The sequence below is a fragment of the Eleutherodactylus coqui genome, chromosome 3 (genome assembly GCF_035609145.1).
Source record: "Eleutherodactylus coqui strain aEleCoq1 chromosome 3, aEleCoq1.hap1, whole genome shotgun sequence".
Lineage (NCBI taxonomy): Eukaryota > Metazoa > Chordata > Amphibia > Anura > Eleutherodactylidae > Eleutherodactylus > Eleutherodactylus coqui.
The window spans coordinates 232063254-232086721 of record NC_089839.1 but is presented as its reverse complement, the minus strand read 5'-3'; the positions used below and the strand labels follow the sequence as shown (position 1 = coordinate 232086721).

The 23468-nt window shown below is 43.9% G+C and overlaps 2 protein-coding genes across 2 annotated transcripts in view; one reads left to right on the top strand and one right to left on the bottom strand.

The window, feature by feature from the left end:
* ODR4 (odr-4 GPCR localization factor homolog) overlaps positions 1–2209 on the top strand; it is a 55112-nt gene extending 52903 nt beyond the window's left edge. The window contains exon 14 of the mRNA XM_066597085.1: positions 1942–2209. Coding sequence (XP_066453182.1) covers positions 1942–2009 — 68 coding nt within the window. The 3' untranslated portion in view covers positions 2010–2209. The remainder of the gene's footprint in view (positions 1–1941) is intronic.
* A 5047-nt stretch (positions 2210–7256) lies between these two features.
* PDC (phosducin) lies at positions 7257–22929 on the bottom strand. The gene is made up of 3 exons (XM_066594701.1): positions 22869–22929; positions 14062–14222; positions 7257–7778 (listed from the first exon to the last, which is right to left on the bottom strand). The coding sequence occupies exons 1-3, from the start codon at positions 22927–22929 to the stop codon at positions 7257–7259; spliced, it is 744 nt and encodes a 247-aa protein (XP_066450798.1).
* Positions 22930–23468: the final 539 nt, after the last annotated feature.

Sequence of the window (23468 nt, the reverse complement as noted above, 5' to 3'; positions counted from 1 at the left end):
CAATGGTAAACCCAATTTCCCACTTCCACTTACCCAAACCAAGAAGTTCTAAAAGGAGTTTGGAAAACTAAGATCTGTAGTGTTTTTATAAAGTCTTCTCACTCCAAATTCTGCTTAAATAGAAAGTGTCATCAGAAAATGCCCTATTATATAAATCAATTTTTCGTTATGTTAAACAAATTTCTTTGAACATTTTTGATCATTTTTTTTAAATTTCCGATATCCTGATCTACATAGTAAGAATTTGTTTGGTGACCACCAATGTTTCAATTGGTCAGTTCTTCAGACTCCGGGCAAGCTAAATCAGTTCTATAGTATAAAAGCCTCACAAAAAAGCAGCCTAGTTTCTCATGCTGCTGTGAAGTATGGCTAGACAGGAGTGTATACATTTACAGGGTCAATTATCAGCCAAAAAAATCACTCAAACAAGCGATTTTGACCAATTGTTGTCCCTTTTTAAAAGTGGGGTTCCACAGGGTACTGAGCGAGAAATCAAACCTAAGTCACTAGTTGTTTAATTTCAGCTCACTGAAACAAAGCGATTAATGGGCAAGGTCTCACTCAATATAAACAGGCAGTCACTTATCATTGAGCGACTGCCTGTTCACAGTGAATGGAGGCGAATGGTCGGAAGAGATCTCTAGCGCAATCCGCCTCCATTCACTGAACGACTATCTCTGCTGTGTGAAAGCACAGGAACGATAGTCTTCCTGTCTAAAAGATTTAACTAGATGTTATCCATATTATTCAAATTCTGAATGGTGGATAAGCTGTGAACATAGACTTTGGGCCTCGTTCACACGGGCGACAAAGTCGCGAGATTTTGTAGCGTTGCTACAATGCTACAAATCGCATGTATGAGAAGCCCGTGCTTACCTATGGGCTACTTTACACATGCGATGTTTTGTAGCATGCTACAAAACGACACAAAAACCTCACGGGTCCCGCTATATGCACACAACTCGTGAGGTTTTGTAGTCCATGTTTTCCTATGGAGCCTTCCTCTCTGTTGCATCACACGAAAACGTGATTTTCGTGCGTCCCGATGCAACTTTGACAGTAGGAAATCCTACTGTCAAAGCCCAAATCTAAGCCCTGGCTGCAAGAAAAAAAAATACACATACATCACAGTGATCTTCTCCTCTTCTGGCTGGGGATTCAAAAATCTCCGTCTCCTCGAAGCGCTGGCTGTGATTGGCTGATGCTTAGCCAATCACAGCCAGTGCTCGATGAATGGCAGTGATTGAACCAATCACAGCCATTCATCGAGTGCTGGCTGTGATTGGTTGACGCTTTACCATAGACTGGCTGTATAAATGTACATGTATGTACAGACAAGCAGTCCATGCAGTCATGTGTGATGAGATCACAACTGAGGACCGCTGCAGTGTTTAGTGTAAATTACAAAAGTTAGCAGTGTGCTGAGATCAATTATATAAGCACTACATGTTAGTTGTAAAGAGGTTCTGATGGTTTACAAGTGGAATGAACCTCATTGCAAACATAGGAAAACATCATGAAATTAATGTTTATGCAAAATATTTTTTTGGACCAGCACCTCTCCGTGTAATATAACAATTTTGAAATCTAAGCATTAACCCTTTCCAATCCACTGTCTGACGTCTTTTTACATTCTGATTGAAGCTTGTACAGTTCCAATGTCAGAAAACATCCGACAGGGTATTCTTACCGTCTATTGCCAGCCACTCCGCTGTCGGAGCCTTTTTGGCGTAGACACACTGGCTTTAGCCAGCAGATGGCACTGTTGTATAACAGCAAAAAGGGAAAGCCTTTTAGGAAACCGTGAATCCAAAATTGAATTGGAAAGGGTTAAGGATGAAATCTTTGCTTATGTCCTTTATGTACTATATCAATTTACTGTGAAAAATGCTTCTAGAATCACTTAATATTTAATAATCACTATGTTTTCCTTGCATGCAGGACTCTTAATGGCGACAGCAGTTGTTCTTCTAGCCGCTCTGATATCTCTACATTATCTAAATCAGTAACTATAACTACACATTTTAATGTTCTTTCCTTCAAGAATGCTTATGAAAAGTCCACATCATTTGATATAGAAGTATCAACCTTCAATCAACATGCATTACTGAGGAGTTATTTCAGCCATTTGTAATTTTCAGTGTACTTAATCGCAAGCTGTATCCTCTGCAGAGATCTTCCTCGGTGCAAATAAAAGTGTATCAGCATATTTCTTATCTTGTTTATTATGTTGGTTAAAACTGAAATCACAACATTTTGCCACAGTTGATACAATATTTCCTAATTTTATCAGTTGCTCTCCTAATAAATTAGCAGTGTCTGGTTTAAAGAACATTTATCAACTATCCACAGAATCCATGATAAATATCTGATTGCCAGAGGCCCCATCGATCACAAGATCCCATTTCCCCTACTGCATGACCACCGTGAACTCAATGTGTAATGTAAATGTATTGCCTTTCAGGTGTATTTGTAACCATTCTCTTGTGTTATGAAGCATACTGACTTTTTTTAGTCCTCATGCATACAGATGTAGTAGAACTTAACTTGAGATTTACTGCGGTATGATAACTTTCTGTGCCGCAGTTTCTTTACCCCTTTTAACTACTTCACAATGGGTTTTGTTATGTTAAGACGAAAGGACAATAGAATTGTAATGGCTTAAGATAGGATAACTTTCCTCAACAAGTTATGATGCACCAGTTAAACTTTTCTACATAGTATGTGTATATTACTGCTCCATGTAACCCCCAAGCTGTGTAGAGCTAGGACATTTTGTAGAATATATGGGAAAGCGCCAGATGGATCTTCACAAATGGATATGTCAATAATACATGTATATTAACTCACCTGGCACAGAGCGGGAACCCCCTGGGACAGGGGTTTAACCCACTCAGCACCAATGATCCAAGTACACTTATAACATAACTGAAGTCACTCTCAGCCCCCTGGTGATCCAATGACTCAGGCGGCAGCAGAAGATAACCCCAACATGGATGAGTCGATGGGTATTTACCAAACAGGCAAAAGAAATCCAAACTGCCTATACAGTAAAAAAAACTTCAGCGCTCCTGACTTCTTGTTACTTTTACTAGTTTAATACCACATTAGGGGAAAAACAATGGACATGCATAAAAGGATGCTTAAGAAAAGCGCTACTAGAACGCAGAAACGCGTTGCACCTGTACCTTGCCGGTTAGTGGGTGAGATTTTTCTCTGTCCACATTCTGCCATTCCTTTTATGTATGTCCATTGTTTTTTTCCCTGATGGGGTATTAAACTAGTAAAAGTAACAAGAAGTCGAGAGCGCTGACATTTTTTATTGCTTTGGATTTCTTTTGCCTGTTAGAGCTTAAACATGGCACCCATAAACTTATATGGATCCCATGGGAGTAGCTATAGTGGGTGCAGGAGTAGCAGTCGTTACCGGGTCCTGGAGCCTTAAAGGGGTTGTCCCGCGCCGAAACGGGTTTTTTTTTTTTCAACCCCCCCCCCCGTTCGGCGCGAGACAACCCCGATGCAGGGACTTAAAAAAAAAACCGTGCAGCGCTTACCTGAATCCCCGCGCTCCGGTGACTTCTTACTTACCGTTTGAAGATGGCCGCCGGTATCTTCTCCCTCGGTGGACCGCAGGGCTTCTGTGCGGTCCATTGCCGATTCCAGCCTCCTGATTGGCTGGAATCGGCACGTGACGGGGCGGAGCTACACGGAGCCCCATTGAGAAAAGAAGAAGGCCCGGACTGCGCAAGCGCGGCTAATTTGGCCATTAGACGGCGAAAATTAGTCGGCTCCATGGAAACGAGGACGCTAGCAACGGAGCAGGTAAGTGAAAAACTTCTTATAACTTCTGTATGGCTCATAATTAATGCACAATGTACATTACAAAGTGCATTAATATGGCCATACAGAAGTGTATAGACCCACTTGCTGCCGCGGGACAACCCCTTTAAGGGGTCTAAAGGCTCCTCAATCACCCGAGAAGACACCAGTATTATAAATAGCACATGGTAGGTAAGGGGCCTGTTACAGATTTTGCATCAGGAACCAAGAGCTTCGAGTTACACCTCTGATGGAACCCTTATGTAACTCTAGATGCCTCAGCAGCAGAGTGCCTACTGCTCTATAGCACTGAGCCGCAGGAACCCCCTACAGCAAATGAGTCTGCTGTGTACATGAGAACTCGCTGTGATTTAACACGATCGCTTCACCACATACATCATAAACACACTGTACCAACAGAGACATTTTTTAAACGTGTTTATTGAACTATTCATAGTCTATAGATATGTCATTCCCATAAATTACTGTACAAACCGATCCAAGGCTGTGAAAGGAGAATGTCCATTAACATGCAAATTATGTCTACGGCCATGATGGAAACACTCAAGCGCTCTTCTGTAGTTGATGAATGCCTTTTGTGGGAAAACGCCATTAAATGTCAATACATCTCTATCCAAAAAAGACTTTATTGACCGTTATTGGTCTGCCGTACTCCCCACAAATCCATTCATAAGAAAATTCTGTAAACCATACTATGTGCAGGTAATTGAGTGGCTACTTGAGTGGATTTCCAAAGCAATTCCCACATCTGTCAAGTTCTTCATCCACTTTGGAAAAATGATCACAGCAATGCTGACCAGTAAGAAGCATGTTAACACAGAGTAAAAACCTTTTCTACCTTCTTTTACAGCTATGGATAAATCCTTTGGTAAGAATGTATTGTTGACTATAATCTGATTGCGGTGTTCTGCGGCTGGGGTATTGCAGCAGATAATTTCCTGCAGCACCGCACAAGGAAAGCGTAGCATTACCCAATGCCGAGAGGGGATCCTCCAGAGACGGAAACATTGCTCAGGAGCTTCAAGTGAAGAGCAGCTACAGAGCGCCCCATCTATTAACTTACAATTCCCAATTGGTTTACTTGAGAATGGGTTGTATAAGCTAAGCAACAACTTTTAGGGTTCTGAACTTACATGACACAACCAATGGGGGGGGGATTTATTGAGACCAGCGGTTCATACACCAGTCTTAATCTGGAGTGAGATGCATCGAGTTTGTCTCTTAATCAATTTGACACATTTTTGCCTGTCTGTGCACCAAAAATTGACTCAATCTACTCAGACTCAGATTTGCCTATAATTTACACCATTTTTTATTGGTGGCTCCATCTCTTCCAGCTAAGCCCTACCGAATTTTTTTTTAAAAATCACAAAAAGTTACACGTTTTTGTATGAATGCGGTTTGCCATAAAGTTTGCAACTTTTTCCCAACTAATTGTAAGTTTATGTTTATATGTGTTTTATAAAGATTTATGTTCACAGAAAATGTGATGTTCCTAATAGTGCAATTTATAATCAGCTGGACTAGAGATACAGACTCGTATTAAAGACATTTTGGTATTGAAATGTGAGTAGAAGTAACATTTCCCCAGCATATTCATACCTTTTAGCTAATTCAACTTGTTAAATGGTCTTGTTAAAGCGATTCTGTCACCAGGTTCATGAAGTTTGACTCAGAGTCAAAGAGGTGGGCCATAGTGGCTTTTGCTCGTCTGCATCAAGCAGACTGATGGCACTCTACATGCTGTGGGCTGGGAGAGGCCGGTGTGAGCCGGGAGAGGCCGGTGTGGCCTGCCTTCGTGACTCGTAGCTTAGCTCTGAGTCAAATTTCATGAACCTGGTGATAGAATACCTTTAAAGGGGCTTTCCAGGCAAAACTGACAACTGGAATATGTGTCAACTTCAGCCAATAAGTTGCTTACTTCAGCCAGTGATTGACTGCAGTGGTCACATCCATTGTTTCGGTTATGTCATTGCTGCAGCCGCTAGAAGTATGCCAGGCACTATCAGTACAGGAGTGCGGAGAAGCATGCATTCTCTTGGCTTTTTCTTCCATACTGAGCAGCTTTCCAAAAACATTTTTGCCTGGATAACCCGTTTAAAGATGATTTCCACCCAAAACTTAAATATAGCCATATCTAAGAATCATTTAAGTGAAACCTTGAAGTGACTTAGCTTAACTGAGTGATGTAGCAGACATTAACATTTATTTTTTACTGCTTTACCTGAAAAATTTGCTCATCATATATTATAACAGTAGATCACATTGTGACCAAGAATATTTCACAGAACTTGATAATTAAACTGTATGACAACATAAAGGGTTATAACAATTTCAGCAAATAAAGGTTATTCTTTGTATAATCAGAAGTTATACCAGTTTCCAACATACTTTCTGTAACAATTTCCCATGGTTTTTAAGATCTCTGCTTGCTGGTGTTAAAATGGACTTCAATGTTTACTTGCTGAGGTTAAGGCAGCAGAAATGCAGTCCTAAACTCTCGCTCACAACCTGAAGGTTGAAAGTTCAATCCCCGCTTGATTCAGGTAAGCAGCTCAAGGTTGACTCAGCCTTCCATCCTTCTGAGGTTGGTAAAATGAGTACCCAGCTTGGTGGGGATGTAATAAATAAAAAAATACCTGAAAGCGCTGTGGAATAAGTTGGTGCTATACAAATAACGAGATTTTTTTTTCTTTTTCGAGTACATGATTATGTGATGATAACACACAAGTACTTGGCTCAGTATAAGTCACAGTTCTTGTGCACATACTGAAAATAATGAGTCATGCACCGGTGTGTCCATTACAGATTTTTATTTTCCCTGGGACAACCTTGAGGACTTTATACAGAAAGCATATTGGAAAATGGAACCCTTTAGTAATCCTTATTTGCCGAAACGTTCTATGAAAATTGTTCTGTATTTCTATAACAATGCTATATAAGGCTAAATTTACATCTGTGCTAGGGATTCCATCCTCCTGCTCCATTATGGGAGCAGCAAAATGGAATTCCCTGGATAAATGGATCCACCTCGATAGAACCAAACTATGCCAAAAGGACCTCATTGACTATAATGGGGTCTGTTCGGTTCATGCACCTGTCTGGCATTTTGACCGGACTTAAAAATCCTGCATGCATGACTTTTTCATGCGATACAGATGTGAATAAAGCCTTAGTAAGACCACACTAGTTGTATTGGACATGAGGGTTTCTAAATCTTTATATTCTCTGTTATCCAAATAGGCTACTTGTTATATTAAACCAGTACTATAATAAAGCTGGTTTACTTTGGTTAACATAACCATAAATATTTCACACCACTCCAAATATTTTCCTATGATATTCCCTTTAAATCACTGAGCACAGGAACACCTCCTAAATTTGTTAAGGTATGTTATAAAACATGTGTATTTTAGTTATTCAATATCGCCTTCCCCATCCTCACATGCTATGCCTTGAATTTCTCGCTCAGGCAAAAGACCGTATTCATTAAGAAAAGCCTCCACATCCCCAGCAAAAAATTCCTCATTCAAGTTTTCAGAAACATTGATGAAGTTACTAATAAGTTCTCCTGCCTTATAGACCAGTATGGTTGGGAGGACTTCTCTGGAGAACCGTTCCCCAGCTCCTGTATCTGCTGACTTAATTTTACAGAACTTCACTGTTGGGTACTCTAACGCAAGGCAAGTTAAACAATTATTCAGTGCCTCACAAGGTTTGATATCATCTGAAAAAATATGAACTATTACTGTAGTGCTTTTTCGCTCTTTCTCAATTGCTTCTAAAAATTCATTCCCACTTTTCAAATCATATAGACACCCATATTTAGGGCCGAAACTCAACTTCTGGTGCATGTCCTGCATGCATTGTTTGCGGTACTTTTGTAGACAGTTTTCATCCTCCTTGTCCTGGGTTAGTTCATATTCTTGCATACTCATCTGTGAACAAAAGGGAATAACATTTTATAGGTTGAACTCATAATGTTTAAAAAAAAAATTACCCCTCAAAGTGACCATTTACTCCTGCAGTTTTTGAAATGCCAATGGAATGATTATATATCACAGTTTGGTGCACTTTTTGATGTTTTTTTTTATTAGCCAAAGCTAAGAGTAAATCCTAAAAAAAAGTACAAGCGTGAAGGCAGGATTTAGAGTTTACTTATCTTTGGATCCAAGCCTGGTTTTGGCCTTACAAGGACGTATCAGAGAGATGCATTGATGACTTAGTTCCTTAATGTTCTAACTGTCAGTTTGCAAAATTTTGATGGCAACAGCTTGAACGTTTGAATGCTTGTACAGTCGAACGTATCTGCTTAATCTGGAGATTCAAAGTGTATACCGGTTACTTGACAAAGAATGTTGTTGAGAAAGTCAGAATGTGGAGCAGGTAGCAAAAATGTCAGATATCAGGCTGGTGGAGTTGGAGAGTGGAGAATGTTTTCTTGGACACCCTGGGTCCTCTGATATCTGTGGATGGATGCAATGATGAATTGCTGCAATTCTGAAGACCAAAGGAGGTCCAATGTGCTACAAGATGAGTGTCTCTAAGAAAATGATCATGTAGTGTATGTGGCAATAGAAAGATAGTCAGCTTTTGTCAGCTTTCTCTGCTGTGGAAAGGGCTCATAGAGATCCTGCTAAATCACCTCCACCTTGTGCCATGCTGAGATAAATCGTTGCTGCATACGAGAGATGTGAGTAGATTAAGGAGTCCTATTAAATCCACTATTAATTGTGGGAAATCTGTAATTCTTCCTTTAGATTCCTTGCCAGTGGACTATTCATTATAAATGTTGAAGGTTGGAGTTCTAGACCAGAGGTTGGAGCTCCAGAAGGATAATTTGGATATTCCTGGGGCTTTCTGGGAAGAGTCGCTGTAAGTGGGAAGATTGCTGGGATTAGCAGTGTCTAGCTGCTCAGGGGACGTCACCAGAACAAGCGCTGAACAGCGTGCAAAGTTTTGTGCTTAGTAGCATCTTATAGGTTATATATTATCATCCGAATTCTTGACTTTTAGAAGTTTGGAACTGGACATCAACGGACATCATGGAAGGGGTAACTAGTGATTTGGTGAGCTGCAATATATGCTATATGCTTACAGACCTACTAGAGGAAAAGCCAAACTTCATCTGCCAGAAATGCAAGCTTGTGTCTCTACTGGAGGAAAAGGTGCAAAGTTTTCAAGAGAGAATAGCTACATTGAAATACATGATGAAAAGGATGATTTCCTTGACAGAGCAGAAGGAAGTCTTCAAGATGTTGAAAACATTTTCAGTGTACCTGCAGAAGCAGAGGAATGGAAGCATGTGACCCAAAGAGGCTGGAGTATCAGGAGTTAGTCAGCACCCATACTGCTCAGGAACCAGTACCAGGCTCTCACACAGGAGAACAACGAAGAGGTACAGCAAGAAATGATTTTGCACACAAAGAACAGCCTAGTAAGCACTCAGAATCCTCTTGGATGGAGAAAAAGAAGTGTTGTTGTGAAGAAAAAAAGTAGAGTGGTGGTTGTTGTGGGGGATTCCCTATTGGGAGGAACAGAGACCACTGTCTGCAGACTTGACACCTCAGGAGAGGTGTGCTGTCTTCCAGGTGCACAAATCAAAGATGTGTCTGATAGGCTGTCAAGACTCTTCAGTTCTACAGGCAATTACTCATTCCTACTAATACATGTAGGGACAAATGACACTGCAAAAAAGGACCTTGCAACTATCTGCAGAGATTTTGAAGACCTCCGCAGGAAAGTGAAGTAAGTAGGACTGGATGGTTATGGAATAAGGAGATAGAACAGGATTCTAGAGATGAACAACTAGCAACGTCAATGGTGCCGTCAGCAAAGATTTGGATTTCTAGACCATGGAGAGAATTACCTATACGAAGGACAGAGGGGGGAATATCTAAAGAAGAATATAATTCTGTTTGCAGAAACTGTAGAGCAAGTGTCAGAAAAGCTAAAGCTAATAATGAACTGGTGCTTGCAACAGGGGCCAAAAGCACTAAAAAAAGATTTTGTGAGTATGTCAAAAGCAAAAGAAAAGCCAAAGATGCTCTAGGATGTTTGCAGGATGAAAATGGTGAATTAATTAAAAATGATGTTGAGAAGGCCAAACTTTTACATTCCTATTTTGTCTTTGTTTTCTCCCAGAAGGTAGATGTAACATCAGCTGATCTTCCCTGTGCCATTAAAGAAATTAAAGAATACAAGCCATCTATAAGGAGAGAGAAGGTGAGGGAACATTTAGTTAACTTAAATGAATTCAAGTCTCCAGGTTCAAATTAATTACATCCTAGGATACTGAAGGAAGCAGCAGAGATAATTGCTAAACCATTTGCCATAATATCTGAAAATCCCTGCAGATCAGGAGAAGTCCCAGAAGATTGGCAAAGGGAAAATGTTGTTCTATCTTCAAAAAAGGGAAGAAGGTGGACCCAGGAAACTACAGGTCTGTGAGCCTGACAGTTATACTGGGAAAGATCTTTGAACAAATGATCAATCAGCATGTATGAAAGTAATTGAATGAGAATGCAGTAATTGACCAGTGTCAGTAAGGGTTTGTAACAAACAAGTCATGCCAGACTAATCTAATTTCCTTCTATGACAGAATCAGGGACTGGGTTGATCAAGGAAATGTGGTAGATATAGTATATCTTGACTTCAGCAAAACATTTGTCAAAGTATGACATACCATCCTCATAAAAAAATGATGAAATGTGGGATTGACAAGGCAACTGTTAGGTGGATTCACAAGTGGCTTAGTGATTGTACTCAAAAAGTGGTCATAATTGGCTGCATATCCAAGTGGATGACTGTCTCAAGTTGGGTACCAGCATATACAGAAAGGGCAGAACTGGGTTAAGTAACAGCACATATGAAAAAGATTTGGGTATACTAATAGATCAATGACTGAACATAAGTCAACAATGTGATTCAGCAGCTAAAAAGCAAACATAATTCTGGGATGTATTAAGCGAAGTATAGAGATTAGATCACATTAAGTAATTATCCCCCATCTACTTCTCCCTGAGGGAACATTTAGCTAACTTAATTGAATTCAAGTCTCCAGGTTCAGATGAATTACATCCTAGGGTACTGAAGAAAGCAGCAGAGGTAATTGCTGAACCACTCGCCATAATCTTTGAAAATTCATGAAGAACAGCAGAAGTTCCAGAAGATTGAATAAGGGCCAATGTTGTCCCTATCTTCAACAAGGGAAAGAAGGTGGATCCAGGAAACTACAGGCCTGTGAGCATGACTTCTATACCGGGAAAGATCTTTGAACAAATTATTAAACAGCATATATGCAAGTTGTTGGATGAGAATGGAGTAATTAACCAGAGCCAACATGGGGTTGTAATAAATAAATTATGCCAGACTAATCCAATTTCCTTCTATGACAGAATCACGACTAGGTTAATGAGGGAAATGCGGTGGATATAGTATATCTTGACTTTAGTATAGCATTTGACAAATTATCTCATACTATCCTTATTGAAAATATGACCAATATGGGATTGACAAGGCAACTGTTAGGTGGATTGACAACTGAGTGATTGTACTCAAAGAGCGGTCATAAATGGCTATACATCCAATTGGAAGAATGTGTCAAGTGGGGTACCCCAAGGCCCAGTGTTGTTCAACATTTTTATAAAAAATCTGGAGGAGGGAATTGAAATGATCTGATCAAATTTGCCGATGACACAAAGCTAGGAGGGATAGCTAACATTACAGAAGAAAAAGGATTGAAAAATATCCAGACAAGCTTATACAGTGGGTGGCGACTAACAGAATGTTATTTACCAAAGAGAAATGCAATGTCCTACATCTGGGCAAGAAACATAAAAAAAACACATACAGAATGGGAGGAATTGAGCTAAGGAGCAGCACATGTAAAAAAGACTTGGGCATATTAATAGATCACAGACTGAACATGAGTCAACAGTGTGATGTAGTAGCAAAACACAATTCTGGGATGTATTAAGAGAAGCATAGATTCAAGATCACGTGAGGCCATTATCCTCCTCTACTCTTCCTGAGTCAGACCTCATCTGGAATACAGTTTAAAAAAGACATAGACAAACTGGAGGAAGTTCAGAAAAGAGCTACCAGGATGGTGAGCGGTCTGCAAATCATTCCTCATGAGGAACAGTTAAAGGATCTGCGAATGTTTAACTTGCAAAAAAGAAGGCTGAGTAGAGACTCAATAGCTGTCTACAAATATCTGAAGGGCTGTCACAGTGCAGAGGGAACAACCCTATTCTCATTTGCGCAAAGAAAAACTAGAAGCAATGGGATGAAACTGAAAGGGAGGGGACACAAATTAGATATTAGAAAAAACTTTCTGACAGTGAGGGTGATCAATGAGTGGAACAGGTTATCACAGGAGGTGGTGAGTTCTTCTCCAATGGAAGTGTTCAAACAGAGGCTGGACAGACATCTGTCTGGGATGATTTAGTAAATCCTGCACTGAGCAGGGGGTTGGACCCGATGACCCTGGAGGTCCCTTCCAACTCTACCATTCTATGATTCTAAGTAATTCAAAAATGCCAAATGTTTAGATATTTTTTCATGTCTCACTGTGATTTTTATTGGCGTTTTCGAACGCAGGTTACTGCATTCTACAGCATTTATTAACGCACCCTATAATTGTGATGGGTGATAAGGTGCGTTAAAAATAAAATGCGCCAAAATAGAGTAGCCGGTGCTCAAAAATCGTGGCGTTAGAAAACACTGCCCTCAAGTGCAGGTCTGCAGGGCCCCTTTGAAATCAATGGGAGCATTGTACTGCGATTAGCGCAGTGTTTAAAACGTTGTGGTAATCACGTTAAAAAGCGCATGTGTGAGAGTGTCCTATGTATTTAAGATGTTATTAAACATTACCTATTTATTGTCTATACTCTTATTTTTGAAGACATTGTCCCAATTAATAAGGTTAGGGGCATCTTTAAGCCGATTGAACTTTGCCCTCCTAAAGTTTAGTATTTTTGTAGCTTCCCGATGGGGATGCATACAAATTCAGATGCATCTCCATCATTGCTGCCAGTTTACCATCAAAACTGGCAGCGTTTTTTTCATGCTTTTCTTTCTTTGATTTATCGTTTATATTGGATTTGTCCTGATGAGTCTCTTTTGAGAGGAAACACTTTGAGCAAAGCTTGAGCAAGGCTTAGAAGAGCAGAGTCTAGGGGAGCTTAGAACAGTATATAGAAGAGCTTTATTTAGCCTGAACAGAATGCCATGAGATAAATTTAGAAGCTCTACTATCCTAGCTGCAGGGCGGTTTTAGAATCTATAGGAGGGTTACATCTGTCCTTCCAGATCTATAGCTATTAATGATTCATTTGCTAGAAGGGTGGGCAGATTTGTCTTTTTGATACATAATTCAGCCACACGGCAATAGTTATGGCTCTCCAACTGTTCTGTGTCTCTTCTATCTTTGACTCTTTCCACTATAACATCTGATTGGAACATCTACAGTCATCCAATTTCTTTATTTCAATATCACACAAGTAGCGTGGAGATCTCTCAGAGAGGTTATTCTCTGTTATTAGGCGTACTTTTCATATAGAGGTTTGATTTGATACATGTGGGTGGATGGAGCAAGATATCATCCTCCCCCTTACATGTCCCATGACCCTCTGATTTACTGTCTTTGACATCTTGTCATTGGAACCTACTATTGGGTAAATCCGGCCTATTGGCTGACCATTTACCAGTAACTTTAAAATAAATTCTCAATTGCTCTCTTCGTTTTTGGTTATTATTTATTGTCTGTTTATGATCTGGGGTTTATATAAGTAGGTGATTCTTTTTTTAGATTTTACTTTTATAAAAGTTGAATTTTAGAAGGATCCTCAGTGATATTTATAATGGTTGTATTGAGGTATCGCAGAAATGCTGACAAGATTTGGAGGGGGTAAGGGAGAGAGCAGAGAGGGTAGAGAAGAGTTAGGTTATTTTTCTTCCCTTTTTATATGTGTCTAAATATTTTTTTTGTTGTTTTAGTGAAAGTGTAGATTATTACCTTAACCCCATAACAACCGCCCTTATGTCTCTGCTAGACCGGAGGCCGGTCTCTGCTATTCTGCCACCCCGTATACCATAGTTAGGTTATTGGAACCTTTAATACAATCCAGCTATACATGTTATTGCACTTCAAGTATGGATAGGAGAAAACTTTGTCTACCATATGTTTTGCCATTATTGAACTACCCGCTGAGTTACCTTCCGAGTGAATTTCTCTCTTGTATCCTTTTCTTCTTTGCTTGGTGACTTGTAAGGAGAAGACATTTGCCGAAGAATTTCCTTTCTGTTTGCAGGTACTGCCTCTTGGTCTTCACTGACCAGCTTGAACTTTCTCCAGTCATGTATGACACCTTTTGGGCCTGTGTGAATAAGGGAGATAGGTTAACCGTAAAGGAAAATGTCTTCATGTTACGCTGTATTAAAGCAATCCTTTACTAGGTTGGTTATCATAAACTACAGACATGTTGTAGATGTCTTCAAAGTATTTGATGTAGTGGACTCTAATGCATCCACTAAACGAAGCATGGAATGGCAGCAATATAATGTACAAAAATGATACCGCTTTTTTAATGTTTTGCTATTTTTGTACACAAAAAGCTCTGTTTAAAAAATAATTTAAAAAAAGCTCTATGGGAGCCTGTTTTTTGTGGGATGAACTGTACTCTTCATTTATGGCATTTTTGGGAATATATAACATTTTGATAGCTTTTTACTCCATTTTCTTCTAAAGGCAACACTAGCAGAATATACAATTCTAGCATGGTTTTTAATTTTAACGGCGTTCACCGTGCAGTATAAATGATATGTTAAATTAATTCTGCAGGCCAGTACGATTGCATAAATACTAGAGATGAGCGAGCACCAAAATGTTCGGGTGCTCGTTACTCGAGACAAAATTTTTGCGATGCTCGAGGGTTCGTTTCGAGTAACAAACCCCATTGAAGTCAATGGGCGACCCGAGCATTTTTGTATATCGCCGATGCTCGCTAAGGTTTCCATTTGTGAAAATCTGGGCAATTCAAGAAAGTGATGGGAACGACACAGAAACGGATAGGGCAGGCAAGGGGCTACATGTTGGGCTGCATCTCAAGTTCCCAGGTCCCACTAGTAAGCCACAATAGCGGCAAGAGTGGGCCCCCCCCTCCCAACAATTCTTACTTCTGAAAAGCCCTCATTAGCAATGCATACCTTAGCTAAGCACCACACTACCTCCAACAAAGCACAATCACTGCCTGCATGACACTCCGCTGCCACTTCTCCTGGGTTACATGCTGCCCAACCCCCCCCCCTGCACGACCCAGTGTCCACAGCACACACCAAATTTTCCATGCGCAGCCTTCAGCTGCCCTCATGCCACACCACCCTCATGTTTATTTATAAGTGCGTCTGCCATGAGGAGGCACCGCAGGCACACACTGCAGAGGGTTGGCACGGCTAGGCAGCGACATTCTTTAAAAGGGGCGGGGCGATAGCCCACAATGCTGTACAGAAGCAATGAGAAATCCAATCCTGTGCCACCTCCATCTGTAGCTGCACACGTGGGCATAGCAATGGGGAACCTATGTGCCACACACTATTCATTCTGTCAAGGTGTCTGCATGCCCCAGTAAGTCCGGGGTTTTTTATAAATAGTCACAGGCAGGTACAACTCCGCAATGGGAATTACGTGTGCACCCACAGCATGGGTGGCTCCCTGGAACCCACCGGTGGTACATAAATATATCCCATTGCATTGCCCATCACAGCTGATGTAATGTCATGTTAAATGCAGGTGGGCTTCAGCCCACACTGCATGCCCCAGTCAGACTGGGGTTCTTTAGAAGTAGACACATGCAGTTACAACTCCCTGTGGACCCACAGCATGGGTGGCTCCCTGGAACCCACCGGCGGTACATAAATATATCCCATTGCAGTGCCCAGCACAGCTGATGTAATGTCATGTTAAATGCAGGTAGGCTTCGGCCCACACTGCATGCCCCAGTCAGACTGGGGTTCTTTAGAAGTAGACACATGCAGTTACAACTCCCTGTGGACCCACAGCATGGGTGGCTCCCTGGAACCCACCGGCGGTACATAAATATATCCCATTGCAGTGCCCAGCACAGCTGATGTAATGTCATGTTAAATGCAGGTAGGCTTCGGCCCACACTGCATGCCCCAGTCAGACTGGGGTTCTTTAGAAGTAGACACATGCAGTTACAACTCCCTGTGGACCCACAGCATGGGTGGCTCCCTGGAACCCACCGGCGGTACATAATTATATCCCATTGCATTGCCCATCACAGCTGAGGTAATGTCATGTTAAATGCAGGTGGGCTTTGGCCCACACTGCATGCCCCAGTCAGACTGGGGTTCTTTAGAAGTGGACACATGCAGTTACAACTCCGTGAGGACCGACAGCATGGGCGGGTGCCAGGAAGCCACCGGCGGTACATAAATATATCCCATTGCATTGCCCATCACAGCTGAGGTAACGTCATGTTAAATGCAGGTGGGCTTCGGCCCACACTGCATGCCCCAGTCAGACTGGGGTTATTTAGAAGTAGACACATGCAGTTACAACTCCCTGTGGACCCACAGAATGGGTGGCTCCCTTAACCCACCGGCGGTACATAAATATATCCCATTGCATTGCCCATCACAGCTGAGGTAATGTCATGTTAAATGCAGCTGGGCTTCGGCCCGCACTGCATGCCCCAGTCAGACTGGGGTTCTTTAGAAGTGGACACATGCAGTTACAACTCCGTGAGGACCGACAGCATGGGTGGGTCCCAGGAAGCCACCGGCGGTACATAAATATATCCCATTGCATTGCCCATCACAGCTGAGGTAACGTCAGCTTAAATACAGGTGGTCTTCGGCCCACACTGCATGCCCCAGTCTGACCGGGGTTTTTAATACATAGACACTGGCAGGTACAAATCCCTAATGTGAAGTCCCTGTGGACACACAGCATGGGTGGCTCCCTGGAACCCACCGGCGGTACATAAATATATCCCATTGCAATGCCCAGCACAGCTGAGGTAACGTCAGCTTTAATGCTGGTGGGCTAAAAATTACTAGGATTACAATGTAGGTGAGGGCCCCCCAAAATTGGTGTACCAACAGTACAAATGTACTTCAGAAAAATTGCCCATGCCCAACCAAGAGGGCAGGTGAAACCCATTAATCGCTTTGGTTAATGTGGCTTAATTTGTAACTAGGCCTGGAGGCAGCCCAGTTAAAATAAAAATTGGTTCAGGTGCAAGTTTCAATGCTTTATTCAATTGAGAATTGAAACGTATAAACAGTGTTTACAAAAGTTATATGACTGAGCCTTGTGGGCCTAAGAAAAATTGCCCGTTCGGCGTGATTACGTGAGGTTTCAGGAGGAGGAGCAGGAGGAGGAGGATGAATATAATACACAGATTGATGAAGCTAAAAGGTCCCCGTTTTTGATGTTGATAATGAACGATGCTTCCATCTGCGGGTGCAGCCTACGTATTGTTTAGGTATCGCTGCTGTCCGCTGGTGGAGAAGAAAAGTCTGGGGAAATCCATGCTTTGTTCATCTTTATGAGTGTAAACCTGTCGGCCTGTCGTGATGATTCCCCCAGCCGCACTAAACACCCTCTCTGACAAGACGCTAGCCGCAGGACAAGCAAGCACCTCCAGGGCATAGAGCGCGAGTTCAGGCCACGTGTCCAGCTTCGACACCCAGTAGTTGTAGGGGGCAGAGGCATCACGGAGGACGGTCGTGCAATCGGCTACGTACTCCCTCACCATCCTTTTACAGTGCTCCCGCTGACTCAGCCTTGACTGGGGAGCGGTGACACAGTCTTGCTGGGGAGCCAGACAGCTGTCAAAGGCCTTAGAGAGTGTTCCCCTGCCTGTGCTGTACATGCTGCCTGATCTCCGCGCCTCCCCTGCTACCTGGCCCTCGGAACTGCGCCTTCTGCCACTAGCACTGTCGGATGGGAATTTTACCATCAGCTTGTCCGCCAGGGTCCTGTGGTATAGCATCACTCTCGAACCCCTTTCCTCTTCGGGTGAAGTCAGCCATGTGTGCCAGGGTACCTGTACGCAACACATGGCGGTCCTCACTAGGAAGATCACTTTCAGGATCCTCCTCCTCCTCCTCCTCAGGCCATACACGCTAAAAGGATGACAGGCAAGCAGCATGGGTACCCTCAGCAGTGGGCCAAACTGTCTCTTCCCCCTCCTCATGCTCCTCCACCTCCTCCTCCTCAACGCGCTGAGATATAGACAGGAGGGTGCTCTGACTATCCAGCGACATACTGTCTTCCCCCGGCTCTGTTTCCGAGTGCAAAGCGTCTGCCTTTATGCTTTGCAGGGAACTTCTCAAGAGGCATAGCAGAGGAATTGTGACGCTAATTATTGCAGCATCGCCGCTCACCATCTGGGTAGACTCCTCAAAGTTTCCAAGGACCTGGCAGATGTCTGCCAACCAGGCCCACTCTTCTGTAAAGAATTGAGGAGGCTGACTCCCACTGCGCCGCCCATGTTGGAGTTGGTATTCCACTATAGCTCTACACTGCTCATAGAGCCTGGCCAACATGTGGAGCGTAGAGTTCCACCGTGTGGGCACGTCGCACAGCAGTCGGTGCACTGGCAGATAAAACCGATGTTGCAGGGTGCGCAGGGTGGCAAGGTCCGTGTGGGACTTGCGGAAATGTGCGCAGAGCCGGCGCACCTTTCCGAGCAGGTCTGACAAGCGTGGGTAGCTTTTCAGAAAGCGCTGAACCACCAAATTAAAGACGTGGGCCAGGCATGGCACGTGCGTGAGGCTGCCGAGCTGCAGAGCCGCCACAAGGTTACGGCCGTTGTCACACACGACCATGCCCGGTTGGAGGCTCAGCGGCGCAAGCCAGCGGTCGGTCTGCTCTGTCAGACCCTGCAGCAGTTCGTGGGCCGTGTGCCTCTTCTCTCCCAAGCTGAGTAGTTTCAGCACGGCCTGCTGACGCTTGCCCACCGCTGTGCTGCCGTGCCGCGCGACACTGACTGCTGGCGACGTGCTGCTGCTGACACATCTTCATTGCGAGACAGAGGTTGCGTAGGAGGAGGAGGGTGGTTTAGTGGAGGAAGCATACACCGCCGCAGATACCACCACCGAGCTAGGGCCCGCAATTCTGGGGGTGGGTAGGACGTGAGCGGTCCCAGGCTCTGACTCTGTCCCAGCCTCCACTAAATTCACCCAATGTGCCGTCAGGGAGATATAGTGGCCCTGCCCGCCTGTGCTTGTCCACGTGTCCGTTGTTAAGTGGACCTTGGCAGTAACCGCGTTGGTGAGGGGGCGTACAATGTTGCGGGAGACGTGGTCGTGCAGGGCTGGGGTGGCACATCGGGAAAAGTAGTGGCGACTGGGAACCGAGTAGCGCGGGGCCGCCGCCGCCATCATGCTTTTGAAAGCCTCCGTTTCCACAACCCTATACGGCAGCATCTCCAGGCTGATCAATTTGGCTATGTGCATGTTTAACGCTTGAGCGTGCGGGTGCTTGCGCTCAAACACTTGCGCTAGCGACGGCTGGATGGTGCGCTGAGAGACATTGGTGGATGGGGCCGAGGACAGCGGAGGTGAGGGTGTGGGTGCAGGCCAGGAGACGGTAGTGCCTGTGTCCTGAGAGGGGGGTTGGATCTCAGTGGCAGGTTGGGGCACAGGGGGAGAGGCAGTGATGCAAACCGGAGGCGGTGAACGGCCTTCGTCCCACCTTGTGGGGTGCTTGGCCATCATATGTCTGCGCATGCTGGTGGTGGTGGCTCCCCGGCTTATCTTGGCGTGACAAAGGTTGCACACCACTGTTCGTCGTTCGTCTGCACTCTCAGTGAAAAACTGCCAGACCTTTGAGCACCTCGGCCTCTGCAGGGTGGCATGGCGTGAGGGGGCGCTTTGGGAAACAGTTGGTGGATTATTCGGTCTGGCCCTGCCTCTACCCCTGGCCACCGCACTGGCTCTTCCAACCTGCCCTGCTGCTGCACTTGCCCCCCCCCCCTCTGAAGACCTGTCCTCAGTAGGCTTAGCAAACCAGGTGGGGTCAGTCACCTCATCGTCCTGCTGCTCTTCCTCCGAATCCTCTGTGCGCTCCTCCCTCAGACTTAGTCCAATTACTACTACCTGAGTGATAGACAGCTGTGTCTCATCGTCATCGTCCTCCTCACCCACTGAAAGCTCTTGAGACAGTTGCTGGAAGTCCCCAGCCTCATCCCCCGGACCCCGGGAACTTTCCAAAGGTTGGGCATCGGTCACGACAAACTCCTCCGGTGGGAGAGGAACCATTGCTGCCCATTCTGGGAAGGGGCACGGGAACAGTTCCTGGGAGTCTGCCTGCTCCTCAGAATGTGTCATTGTAATGGAGTGAGGAGGCTGGGAGGAAGGAGGAGCAGCAGCCAGAGGATTCAGAGTTGCAGCAGTGGACGGCGCAGAACTCTGGGTGGTCGATAGATTGCTGGATGCACTTTCTGCCATCCACGACAGGACCTGCTCACACTGCTCATTTTCTAATAAAGGTCTACCGCGTGGACCCATTAATTGTGAGATGAATGTGGGGACGCCAGAAACGTGCCTTTCTCCTAATCCCGCAGCAGTCGGCTGCGATACACCTGGATCAGGAGCTCGGCCTGTGCCCACACCCTGACTTGGGTCTCCGCGTCCTCGCCCGCGTCCACGTCCTCTAGGCCTACCCCTACCCCTCAGCATGCTGTATTACCAGTAGTGCAGAAACAGAACGCTATAATTAAATGTGCCGCTTATTGGCCTGTGGTTGGAGGCTGACTTCGCTTATGGAACGCACAGCAGAGCCAGGAAAGAATTTTGCGCAAGCCTGCTGTAACACTTAGCTGGCTGCGTATTAATTAGGACTACTACCCCCAGCAGAGACGCAGTACAATCAGGACGGTCACAGGCAGCCCAAATATATTTTTTTGTCCCAAATTTTTTTGGAAAAGCCCACTGCCTATATAGACAATATATGTGTTTCACGTTTTTCACTGTCCCTGCCTCAGCACTACTGGCCCTATACTATGTAAAATTACTGCAGACTGAGGATGCAATGTTCTGCACGGCCGATATACAAAAAAAAAAGGTGGAACACTGCAAAAAGCAGCCTCAACAGTACTGCACACGGTCAGATGTGGCCCTAAGAAGGACCGTTGGGGTTCTTGAAGCCTAAAATAACTCCTAACGCTCTCCCTATAGCAGCTCCGGCACCAGCAGCACTTTCCCTGGTCTCTGTCAGAATGCATCTGTGGCGAGCCGCGGGAGGGGCCGATTTATATACTCGGGTGACACCTGATCTCGCCAGCCACTCACTGCAGGGGGGTGGTATAGGGCTTGAACGTCGCAGGGGGAAGTTGTAATGCCTTCCATGTCTTTCTATTGGCCAGAAAAGCATGCTAACGTCTCAGAGATGAAAGTGAAAGTAACTCGAACATCGCGTGGTGCTCGCCTCTAGTAACGAGCATCTCGAACACGCTAATACTCGAATGAGCATCAAGCTCGGACGAGTACGTTCGCTCATCTCTAATAAATACCAATTTATAAGGCTGGGTTCACACAGAGCGGAGTTACTGTCAAATTTCATTTGTGGACCCTCCGCTCAGAAATTTCGCAGCATTTACAGTAGCAGCAAAGTGGACGAAATTTGGAAAGTCTTGTCCACGTGCTGCAGAAATAACCCCCCAAAAACCTGTGCGGAAACTGAGTTCCGGTGCGGAATTCAACTCTGCAACATGTCAATTATGTTGCCATCTCTGCTGCGTAATTCACCCTCTCTCAATGAGGGGGTGAATTCCGCACAGGAATTTGTGATGAAACTAGCTTCAAAACCCGCACCAAATGGTGCAGGTTTGGAGGCAGGCATTCCATGGCTGATCTGCAGCCGAATGTCTGCTGCAGACTTTCCACTTGAAATCAGCCCCGTGTGGACGCAGCCATATAATGGGGTGTTTTTGCAACTTTTTCAGACTATTTCAAAGTGTTTTCTGTTTATTGCTGCATTCAACATTTTTCTTTTTTTTTGTCAACGGTGTCATATGAGGGGTTTTTTTTTTGCGGGATGAGTTGTACTTTTTAATAGTACCATTTGCTGATCCATGCAACCTTTTGATCACTTTCTATTGTGTTTTTTGTAAGGCGAGATTAGCAATTTTCACTAGGTTTTTTGTATCTTGTTTTATGACGTGCACTGTGCAGGGTAAATAAAGTACTAACTTTTTTATCTGGGTTACTACAAATACAGCGATATCACATGTGTGATTTTTTTTTTTTAGCTTTGATTTTCTTTCATAGTAAAGGGGGAAAGGTTCCGTTTTGATGTTTTCATTTTTATTTATTTTTTAATACTTTTTAAACTTTTTGTTTTTGTCCCACTAGGGGACTTGAATATCTGCATCTTTTTTCATTCTTCTAATACACTACTATATATCATTATAGTAGTGCACTAAAAAAGCCTATGAGGTCAGTCAGGGGCAGAGCCTCACAGGACATTGTATCTGGCAGACCCGGAGATTATAGTCAAGCCTCCGGGTTCTATAGCAACCCTAAGGGACCCTGCGATCACATCACGGGGGTCTAATGGGTGACAGAGGGAGTCACCAGCCAGATGGTATTTTGAAATTAATTAGGTTCACTTCTAAATAATGGTTGTCTTCTTTTGTTTGCACTTTGTGGTATTCAGTGACCAAAAATTCCCACAGACAACATATATGAAAAAGTGAACAATACGCCACAGTGTCCTGCTTATTCTGTAAAAGCAGATTTCTCACAAAGATAACCCCATTTTAGATACAAATACAGCAATCAGCTGATATCATCAAGTGACGTAAACTATACATTTCCCAAATAACTTGTCCATGCAGTGGAAATGTAGCATTTGTGATGGACATTCCACTGAAAGAACAGACTGGGTCCACCAGAACACTGCACACTCTTACAGAGAAGCTGTACTCATAAGGTTCCAAGCTGATAGAGAATATGAGATACATGCAGATTATTCTGTTTTTACATTTTACCTGTGTTCATAGCTGAGGCTTCAAAATCAGTCTCTTCTTCGAGACTTTGTGTGTCTTCCATGATTGTATACTGCCTGTAAAAATGAAAACATCAGCATCAAAACATCAAATAGAAAGACAGATTAGTTCCAGATTAGCAATGATAGAGTTCAACAATTCCACATACTATAACAATAATTAAACCTGTATTTTTAAGGCTGCCTGTCCACGGGCAGGACGGAATATATTCCACCGTGGGGGAGGAGGGGGGAGCACTACAAGGTCTCCGCGATGAGCCTATATTAATGATAGGCTCACCGTGGAGAATCGCGCCAAATTGCTGCATGCCGCGATTTTAATCACACAAGCGGAAAATGGCTATGATTCTCCACTCGTGGACGTTGGGCTGCGCTTTCCATAATTCTCCAATGGAAAGCGAGTCATTCGAGCTCCGCGTGCGATTTATCACAGTGGATCTCGCAATGACAACTCGCCCGTGGACAGGTAGCCTAAAGGGCATTGTTCAGTGTTGGAAAAATGGGTCAACTTTTTTTCCAGCAACAGCATGACTTTTGTCCATGGTCTGTGCCCGCTATTGCTGCTAAACCCCATCCAAGTGCA

Bases quoted from the DNA above. Each gene is read 5' to 3' on its own strand.
- PDC (XM_066594701.1), bottom strand. From the start codon at position 22,929: ATGGAAGACACACAAAGTCTCGAAGAAGAGACTGATTTTGAAGCCTCA. The intron at 14,223-22,868 runs GTAAAATGTAAA...TTATTCACACAG, and splicing joins AGCCTCAGCTATGAACACAG to GCCCAAAAGGTGTCATACAT. The intron at 7,779-14,061 runs GTAACTCAGCGG...TTTTGTTCACAG, and splicing joins GAGAGAAATTCACTCGGAAG to ATGAGTATGCAAGAATATGA.